The sequence below is a fragment of the Leptodactylus fuscus genome, chromosome 4, assembly GCF_031893055.1.
Source record: "Leptodactylus fuscus isolate aLepFus1 chromosome 4, aLepFus1.hap2, whole genome shotgun sequence".
Lineage (NCBI taxonomy): Eukaryota > Metazoa > Chordata > Amphibia > Anura > Leptodactylidae > Leptodactylus > Leptodactylus fuscus.
Window position 1 is genome coordinate 146,469,707 of NC_134268.1, and position 10,684 is coordinate 146,480,390.

Below are 10,684 nucleotides of genomic sequence, written 5' to 3' on the forward strand. Positions count from 1 at the left end.
CTTTTGATTTTCTGGCAGTATTTGTGGCATAAATAAATGTTATAATTTACTTTAATAACAGATTTTGTCTCCTTCCTGCATGTTTTCATTCTTACCCTTGTTCTATATTGAGAGCTGTTCCTGCTTCTCATTGAATGTTTCTTTCTGTGTATGAAGTATGGGCTTGCAGTATGCGGCTGTGTAAAATGTAGAGAAAATTAAGGTAGAGGAGGGTCATTTGAAGAAGTTATATCTCAGACAAAATTACAGTACTATTTAATTTATTTCTAAAGATATTACAGGTTGAGAACACAGTCAGGATTAGGATATTTATATGCATCTGTATAATATATATGATATAAAAATCCCAATCCCAACTGTGTTTTCAGTCATTCTTATTAGTGGTTTGGCACTCAGTAAAGATATTGTGGGTGCTCGGAAAGGGGCACAACCCTGCAATCCATACAAAGAAACATTCCGGCACTCTCAAATCACGTGCAAATAGCTCCAAGTTTTATTTAGTCCAGATAGAGATTATTTGACATTTTGATCAATAAAACCTTCATCAGATATTGGTAGGAAAAGGTGAGAGGTAGGCCTGTGAGGAAAGTTATACGTTTCAGGTAATAGCTCAGGAGGCCAAGAAAGGACCTACCTCTCATCTTCTATATACCAGAGTCCAATATCATCTGTTGTCTGATAAGTAAGACTTGGTAGTTATTTGCACATGATTTAAGAGTGCTGTTATGTTTCTTTGTATACGTTTTCCACCTGTGATATCTCTGGAAATATCTCCTCTTTCATATGACATCAAACGCAAGTTTATTCATTTTATAATGTCCGAGATATACCATATATACTCGAGTATAAGCTGAATTTTCCAGCACAGATTTTGTGCTGAAAAAGCCCCCCTCAGATTATACTTGAGTCAAGCAAAAAAAAAAAAAAATTTTTTTTTTTTGGGGGGGGGGGAGGGGGGAATGGGGTATGACCAGCCGTAATAGTAATATATAGAATCTTCCATAAAATAGTGATAAAGAAAAGCTTTAAAAAAATATGATATAAAATAAATAAAAGTTTTAAATCACTCCTTTCCCTAGAATACATATAAAAGTATTTACTGGTTCACTGGTGTGAACCTGCCCTCAAAGTAGAAAATTACTGTGACACACATACACATTAGGTATCCCTGTGTCTGAAAGTGCCAGGTCTACTGAATATAGGGTATCTGCAGTGCTCCTGTTCCGTCGGGAAGGGGTTAATAGGAGCACTGCAGATACCCTATATTCAGCCAGACTGAATTCCATGTGGGGGAAAAAAAAAACCAGTCATCAAGCTCAGGGAAGGGGGAGACAGACAACCAAAACTCCCCCTCCCCTTTCCCAGGACCCAGCAACTACTGCACCCAAAAACTCCGACCATTTTAATTTTTGAAATTTTCCAGTAGCTGCTGCATCTCCCCCCTCGGCTTATACTCGAGTCAATAAGTTTTTCCAGTTTTTTGTGGTAAAATTAGGGGCCTCGGCTTATATTCGGGTCGGCTTATACTCAAGTATATACGGTAACTATTTGAAGTGATTCCCCCCCCCACCCTCTTTTTCTCTACCTCTTACACAGCCCGCACTCCTGTACACAGTACACATTAACATTCAATGAGAGGCAGAAACTTCTCTCAATACAGAAACAAAGGAAAGAGTGAAAAAATGCAGGATTTCTCAGAAGGATCCAAAAAATTTTAATACAGTATATTACAAAATTTATTAATGACACAAATACTGCCAGAAAATCAAAAGGTGTCTGAAAGTTTAGTTACCCTTTAAGAAAGGCTGTGAGATTTGCTTGAGTCCGACTGTCAGGAACCTCAACGATCATCTGTTTATAACTGTAGTTCCCATCATTGTATATATACCAGGAACTACAATGCTTATTTGCCATTTCTTCCTCAGTTATGAGTCCCTGCTCTGGTGTCCCATTTAAGTCTATGGGACAGCCCTACAGTAACTCATAACTGCAGCAAGTGAGCATGGCATTGTATGGAAACATGCCAAGAAACGTGGTCAGATTAAACAGCTGATCCTGTTTCTGACAGTCAGACCCCCCACCAGAATAGAGTTGATGGGGTATCTTAAAGCTAGGCCATTAATTATATGAAAGTGGATAATTCATTTTAATGAGGCTGAAGTTCTATACAGCACCTTAGTTTGTTTGATCCTAGGAATCCAATAGATCTGTCATCAGTGTCTCATGTCTATAAACTTAAGCTTTAATTATATCTAATCTTGAATGGAATTCTGGAAGTCTAAGATCCGATGATGGTTAATTTATAAGCCTTATGAGGATCATGCTACATTAGTATTGTGTTAGCATTTATTTATACTTACTTCTTCATTGATATTTTAGGCAAAATCTGAGAGTACAGAAGAAAAGCTTAATGAAGCCATCCCAGACACTGCAGAAGAAGGGAAAGACGAAGGGCTAGACAATGGTAAAGATACTGAGGTGACTCAGGTAACTACTTGCAGATTTTTTTTGAGTTTTCATATCAGTATAAATTTCAGATTGGTGCCATTTGTTTCTAACATTCATACCCTGATAGACAAAACAACTTACAAAGGGTATGCAGTGTACAGATATTTATCAGGGCAAGTATCCTGAATTTGTTTGTTTCTACAACAGAGCACATTACAATGAACAGCAATACACCTTTGTTATGTATGTCACTATTGTAGATTTGGAGAAAAACTCCTTTGAAGTTTTATGCAAATGAGGCATTTGGTTCACTGAGGGGTGGGGCTTCAACCCTGGGAGACTCTTACCATCTCCTGCCTGCACCACAGCAAGGGTTTATCCTCCCATTTCTATGACATCACTGATCCTACTTGAGCAACAAGAGGCCACACTGAACACATGCTTCATTTTTAGAATTTGAATTAAAAAATATAGTATTGTTTTTATTATTACCCCATAGACAATTGTTTTAATCATGTAAATATCTATAATACTTCAGCAGGAGGTTCCCTGCATACCATCAGTTGTAATAGAACCAGCATCAAATCATGAAGATGAAGGAGAATATCCCGAAAAAAGTCTTGCACAAGCTAAAGAGGAATTTGATGCCATCCAGGATTCATCTGCTGGGCAAACTGAGGGCATCACCAGTGAAAGTAACGATCTTCCCACATCTGAGAGCGCTATATCTCAGGAGACACCTACTGCTTTCCTGTACAAGGTGAGATTATCAACTGCTTGCTGCTTTATCTGTTCTGAAATGTAGTCTGTAGATTTTGGTTTTCCACCATTATATGTAAACTATCACTTATAACTAGAGATGAGCGAACAGTGTTCTATCGAACACATGTTCGATCGGATATCAGGGTGTTCGCCATGTTCGAATCGAATCGAACACCGCGTGGTAAAGTGCGCCAAAATTCGATTCCCCTCCCACCTTCCCTGGCGCCTTTTTTGCACCAATAACAGCGCAGGGGAGGTGGGACAGGAACTACGACACCGGGGGCATTGAAAAAAATTGGAAAAAGTCATTGGCTGCCGAAATCAGGTGACCTCCATTTTAGACGAATAGTGGATTTCAAATCGGGGTCATATGAGAATATGAACTTTGTGACTATGAGACAGGGATAGCTGTACAGGAAGGGATAGCTAGGGATAACCTTTATTTAGGGGGTAATGTTATTAAAAATAACTTTTTGGGGCTCTATCGGGTGTGTAATTGTGATTTTTGTGAGATAAACTTTTTCCCATAGGGATGCATTGGCCAGCGCTGATTGGTCGAGTTCCGTACTCTGGCCAATCAGCGCTGGCCAATGCATTCTATTAGCCCGATGAAGTAGAGCTGAATGTGTGTGCTTAGCACACACATTCAGCTCTACTTCATCAGGCTAATAGAATACATTGGCCAATCAGCGCTGGCCAATGCATTCTATTAGCTTGATGAAGCAGAGTGTGCACAAGGGTTCAAGCGCACCCTCGGCTCTGATGTAGCAGAGCCGAGGCTGCACAAGGGTTCAAGCGCACCCTCGGCTCTGATGTAGGAGAGCCGAGGGTGCACTTGAACCCTTGTGCACCCTCAGCTCTGCTACATCAGAGCCGAGGGTGCGCTTGAACCCTTGTGCACACTCTGCTTCATCAAGCTAATAGAATGCATTGACCAGCGCTGATTGGCCAATGTATTCTATTAGCCTGATGAAGTAGAGCTGAATGTGTGTGCTAAGCACACACATTCAGCTCTACTTCATCGGACTAATAGAATGCATTGGCCAGCGCTGATTGGCCAGAGTACGGAACTCGACCAATCAGCGCTGGCTCTGCTGGAGGAGGCGGAGTCTAAGATCGCTCCACACCAGTCTCCATTCAGGTCCGACCTTAGACTCCGCCTCCTCCGGCAGAGCCAGCGCTGATTGGCCGAAGGCTGGCCAATGCATTCCTATGCGAATGCAGAGACTTAGCAGTGCTGAGTCAGTTTTGCTCAACTACACATCTGATGCACACTCGGCACTGCTACATCAGATGTAGCAATCTGATGTAGCAGAGCCGAGGGTGCACTAGAACCCCTGTGCAAACTCAGTTCACGCTAATAGAATGCATTGGCCAGCGCTGATTGGCCAATGCATTCTATTAGCCCGATGAAGTAGAGCTGAATGTGTGTGCTAAGCACACACATTCAGCACTGCTTCATCACGCCAATACAATGCATTAGCCAGTGCTGATTGGCCAGAGTACGGAATTCGGCCAATCAGCGCTGGCCAATGCATTCTATTAGCCCGATGAAGTAGAGTTGAATGTGTGTGCTAAGCACACACATTCAGCACTGCTTCATCACGCCAATACAATGCATTAGCCAGTGCTGATTGGCCAGAGTACGGAATTCGGCCAATCAGCGCTGGCCAATGCATTCTATTAGCCCGATGAAGTAGAGCTGAATGTGTGTGCTAAGCACACACATTCAGCACTGATTCATCACGCCAATACAATGCATTAGCCAGTGCTGATTGGCCAGAGTACGGAATTCGGCCAATCAGCGCTGGCTCTGCTGGAGGAGGCGGAGTCTAAGGTCGGACCTGAATGGAGACTGGTGTGGAGCGATCTTAGACTCCGCCTCCTCCAGCAGAGCCAGCGCTGATTGGTCGAGTTCCGTACTCTGGCCAATCAGCACTGGCCAATGCATTTCTATGGGGAAAAGTTAGCTTGCGAAAATCGCAAACTGACAGGGATTTCCATGAAATAAAGTGACTTTTATGCCCCCAGACATGCTTCCCCTGCTGTCCCAGTGTCATTCCAGGGTGTTGGTATCATTTCCTGGGGTTTCATAGTGGACTTGGTGACCCTCCAGACACGAATTTGGGTTTCCCCCTTAACGAGTTTATGTTCCCCATAGACTATAATGGGGTTCGAAACCCATTCGAACACTCGAACAGTGAGCGGCTGTTCGAATCGAATTTCGAACCTCGAACATTTTAGTGTTCGCTCATCTCTACTTATAACCAAACCCTTCAGTGAGAAGAAATATATACATTGCCTTTGAGGGACAGTCCTCATTCACTGACTGTGATCCCATGTTGCATGTGCCTAGAATGAAAAATACAATATTCCAGTCCATTTTCAAAACAGATATTCATGAAACCAACAAAAAAAAATGCTGACCGTATCCATTATTATATCGAATTTGTTGCGTCTAGCTTAGGCAAGAAAAATTAGGAAAAAAACATTTCATATTAATCTAAGCTTTCTTGTTGGTCAAATGGGAGTAGAGAGTCCAATTTTACTAACTAGTGAGGGGGTACTAACGGGACATTACACTGTGTGGGTAGGTACTAATGTGGCATTATAATATTTGGGGGATACTAGTGCGGCATTATAACATGTGGGGGGCACTAGGGAGCTCTATACTGTTTGGGAAAATTAACATAGCATTATACCGTATGGGGACTCTAACATTGCATTATATTGTGTGCAGGAGCATTTACAAGGCACTATACTGTGTGCGGGGGCACTAAGATAGCATATTGTTTAGATGAGCACTAATGTGATATTATACTGTGTGTGGGCAGTAGCGTGGTATTATACACAGTATTATTCTCCATTACTGCCTCCACATAGTATAATACTCTCCCACACAGAATGGACACTATCATGTGGTCAGAATAAAGCAATCATCTTCCAACTGTTATTTCCTAAACCCAGATACCTTACAGTAGCAATGTATGTGGGCTTAGGGGACAGCGGGTGGGATGTTTCTCTTGGCCGCTGCCATAATGATGCTTAAGGAGGCAGGGGTCTAAACAGCTGACAGATTCCTTTCAGGTCCAATAGATAGGGTGTAGTATATAAAGAACAGTATAAAGACTATATACTGAAGCCTATATACTGATCCCTATAATCTGCACGCTTTATATTGATTTTCTATATTAATTTGCATATTGTTGAGAACCCCAGGACCTGGACACAATGCTGCTGATACAACAGGGTCTCTTCTCATATTCCCGCATACACCCTGCCTGCCCTTCTCCATACTCACTGGGTGGACATCCTCCAGTCCAGAGTGCAGTGCTGGCACTTTTCCAAGTCTCCTGCTCTATGTGCAGATAAGCAGGGGAGTAGGTGTCAGTCTCATGTCATGTGAGTTCCGCCTCAATGCAATTCAGGTGGTGGTGGAGGAGACTCAGGAGGACAGAAGTGTTTAGTTATGGCACTTTGGGGGATGGCAGAAATAAGTGCACAACCATCCTGGATGGAAGGACAGCAGTGCAAAACCAGGTCTATCTGGCTGGATCTGGGATGGTTCGGAGCTATCTGGTACAGAGAAGGCACTGGTAACCTTTACAAAAAGTAGAAAAAGTTTTAGTTCTGCTCACCTCCACATTGACGCTCATCGGCTTTGAAATTCTTTGGGGTGCACGGCACACACTCTACTCCTTGAGTGTAGTTAATATTCAGACTGGAAAAAAAAGATCCTCCGGCAGCTCTCCGATATAAATGTAAAATATAACTTTTAATAGGACATCATAAAATGACAAAAAATGATAATATGAACCATAGAAAGAAGTGAAAAAGAAAAATAAACCCCCTAAAAAAACACAGACGCGTTTCGGAACCATATTGTTCACGCTCTGAGAAAGGAACAATATGGTTCCGAAACGCGTTTGCGTTTTTTGGGGGGTTTATTTTTCCTTTTTCACTTCTTTCTATGGTTCATATCATCATTTTTTGTCATTTTATGATGTCCTATTAAAAGTTAAATTTTACATTTATATCGGAGAGCAGCCGGAGGGTTTCTTTTTTTCATACTGGTAACCTTTATCTTTCCCCATATAACTCCCTTAAACTCTGGTCGCTCTCTTTATAGGTTTTTATTATTATTTGCTATCACCCTGTTTTAGGAGGTACAGTAGACCTGATAACAGTGAGTAGTTTAGATTGTCTGTTGGGAAGCTGTGGATATAGTTACACACCCTTGTTATATCTGGGCGACTATATCTACTCTTCGCTCTAAGACAGCATTGACCTGAGTGGAGAAAATGAAACCATTCGTTGTATTGACTGCAGTGCTACAAACATATATACTATTATTTTACTGTGTGTCTTTCCAGGCTGAAGCGCTGCATGATTTTGAGGCAGCGAATGATGATGAACTTAACCTTAAAAGAGGTGATGTAGTTATGGTTCTCTCCTCCACAACATCCGCTGATCAGGTAATAAATCTTGAATGAACATCTGCATACTATATGTAGGGTGTTATCCTTTGAGTCGTTATAATTAATCTACCATTTATATTAGAAAGCCTAAGCATATACTATAAATTGGGCTAATTCTAAATATCAAAAATTAAAGTAGAGATAACCAATGCTACGTGCCCAGTTAATAAACAAAAATTGGAGATAGGTAGGTAACTATCAGGGACGTATTTAAAATTTCACTTTTATTGATATGTTTTAAAAGCTATACTTAGTACAAGACAACATAACAAAAATGTGGTATAAAATACCCCAAAATTAACAAAGGTAATGATAATGTGCAACCACCTAGCCTGTGGGGGAGTGGGACACACCGTCCTCCACAATCGTTTATTTACCCCACTAGTGTTACACTTCTTATCTTTGTTGTGGATAATGGGTTAAAGAGCAGGGCTGGAAAAACGTGTGCTATAGCCGCCTTTGTTATCTATAGAGTACTGGCTGGCAAATAACTCCACTGCTATAGATTTTTCCTTCCCATAAGCTGGAGCTACAGTTAATAATTCTTTTTGTTAAAACACTGAAGCTCTCTGCTGTGCAATAAAATGCCTACAAAAGATTCCCAACGTGGACACCCTATGACAACCTTATAGGGAATGTATATAAACTAGCCCGGGGGGTTAAAACTTTTATTAATTTAACAATTATTTATTAGAGTAATGGAGTACTAAAAGGCAATATCTCTATGATGTCATTGACTAATTCATGTAGAAGGTTCACTTTTAACTATGGCCTCTATTTTGCAGGAGGCGGGTTGGCTTACTGGCATGAGGGAAGTGGACTGGCAGCAGCACAAGGAGAAGGCTCAGAAGGGACTCTTTCCAGAAAACTTTACTCGTAAATTAGAGTAGTTATTGTGAGGGACAGTGTTGGTGAAAGCTTCATATTTAGGTTTATTGACCTTCTGAGGAGACAGATACATTTGAGACTATAACATTAACTGTTAAAGACTGGTGCCTGTCCCAAATAAAGCTGGTGAACCATATGAGAACAAACAAAATCAGCATGAAAGCCAGATGTAAGTTATATTCTACTAATGTGTAAGTGGAGAAAAGTTGATGTTGTTCACTTGTATGCAACCACTGGTTTGTTTGTGCTTTGTCAGAATAAAGGTTAGGTGAACCTTTCCTACGATCCTTATTCCAACATAAATCCCACCTACTCTGAATTCAAAAGGATTTCATTTATTTGGAATGTCATTTTTGATATCTATCTTAAAGTACACTGGAAGAAATTGATAAGCGAGGACTGTGTTCAGGACAGCAGCATCTGTTGGGCTTCTATCTTATACTTGCACTCTAAAGGTCATCTGTATACACTTATTTACTTCTATCAATGATGTGTAACATCAGTAATATGTAACATCATGGGTCTACAATTGTTCTGCTGGGGGACAGAAGCTCATGAGTGACCCAAAAGTTCATTTACATTAAAGACTTGTCATGATGCATTGTGCATATCGAAAGCTTTCACATCAACATTGTACATGTTTAATATATTGTAAACTGTTAAGTGGGACTAAAACGTGCCCTTTATCAGCATACAAACCTTAACTTATGTGCACTGAGTCTATATTGTATTGAATTGCTGCATTGCAGATGATCTTACTAGTAACTGTAAAGTAACAAGAGCAGAATGAACAATACCCTCAGTTTTATGTCTTAATTCCAAGGAACTGCTGCAAAACCTATTTCTCAGTGTCCTTTGCAGACATATCTAATGCAGTTATGTATCATGTATGTTGTCCTTTACTGTAGTTTCTTAAGTCTGTAGTATCATTGACAAGTGCTTTGCTTTGAACTCTTTTTGGCATTGCGGTGTTTACTAGTTTGCTGCTATAAAGCACGACTAGCGTCCATTGCCAAAGCATTCAACAATACGTCTTCGTAAATAATGTGAAATTTTCTTTATAGTACTGACAGAAAGTAAAAGCAACATGAGCGCACAGTTATTGGTTCTTTCTAGTTTACAAAATATTAGAACTATCTGGGAGAAAAGATATATTTTACCAGCTTACACTAAATTCAAGATTTCAACTATATGATGTATTCAGTATGGAAATGACATCTGTATCTATTATGTTTCTTTCAATGTTGTGTCATCTCTAATAAACTTTTTGTTCAGCCACATATTATGTCTAGTCGTATGTTAAATTGTCAAGAAATGTTGACCAGAAAATATTTAAGATGCTTCTAAGTGAGTCAGGATATTTGTATATTTCTTGTTGTCTCTAAAGATGCGTGACTCTTGCATATGGGTTGGCCTGAGACAGAATATAAAAGCAACTTACCAATATTATTGTCTTAATTTTTTATAGGGTTTTGTTTTATTTACTGATCTGAAAAAATAAGTTTTTTAAGTTTTTAAAAATGTAAAAAAAAACAACCCACCTCAATTTATTTCATATTGCAATGGAGAAAAACTCCAAAATGCTCGATTTGCAGATTTTTTCTTAGCACCAATGGCTTCTAAAAATTTAGCAAACAGTGATCCAAACATCAAACCTAAATGATATTAACAAAAACGTATTCTGAAAAAAAAGAGCCCTTACACAGCTCCGTAGGTGCAAATAGAAAATAGTTTTGAATTTCAGGATAAAGAGGTGCAAAAAATATAACATAACATTATAAATTTGCATCTGGCACCATGTCCATGAATGCTAGAGAGGTCTTAGGTGACCAGTAATAAAATGTAACTACTGAAACCCCACCAATTGTTACTGTATATATGGTTGTTTCCAATTTACCATAAGGTAGACTGAACACAATGTGCACTCACAAGTAATGTAATTTGAAGACCTGGGATTCTAAGGCTAAACCTAAGACTGCATTCACGTCTGTGTCAGTTTGTGCCTGGCACAGTGTCCATCTAAAATCATGGATGTAAAAGACATTTTTGTTTTTTGTCTACCGATATCTGCGGAGAAAAGGAGGATACTGGACAGACCGGGTTATAAT

At 39.9% G+C, this 10,684-nt stretch overlaps 1 protein-coding gene across 9 annotated transcripts in view; it reads left to right on the forward strand.

Moving 5' to 3' along the window:
• The window catches only part of AMPH (amphiphysin), a 141,814-nt gene extending 131,958 nt beyond the window's left edge, over positions 1-9,856 (forward strand). For 6 of the 9 annotated variants that reach the window (XM_075271189.1, XM_075271195.1, XM_075271194.1 and 3 more), the window contains 4 exons: positions 2,380-2,487; positions 2,987-3,208; positions 7,584-7,685; positions 8,474-9,856. In XM_075271189.1, the coding sequence (XP_075127290.1) occupies positions 2,380-2,487; positions 2,987-3,208; positions 7,584-7,685; positions 8,474-8,578 (537 nt within the window). In that variant the 3' untranslated portion in view covers positions 8,579-9,856. The remainder of the gene's footprint in view (positions 1-2,379; positions 2,488-2,986; positions 3,209-7,583; positions 7,686-8,473) is intronic. The other 3 variants (XM_075271190.1, XM_075271196.1, XM_075271198.1) reach the window with 1 other exon arrangement.
• The last annotated feature ends 828 nt before the right edge of the window (positions 9,857-10,684 follow it).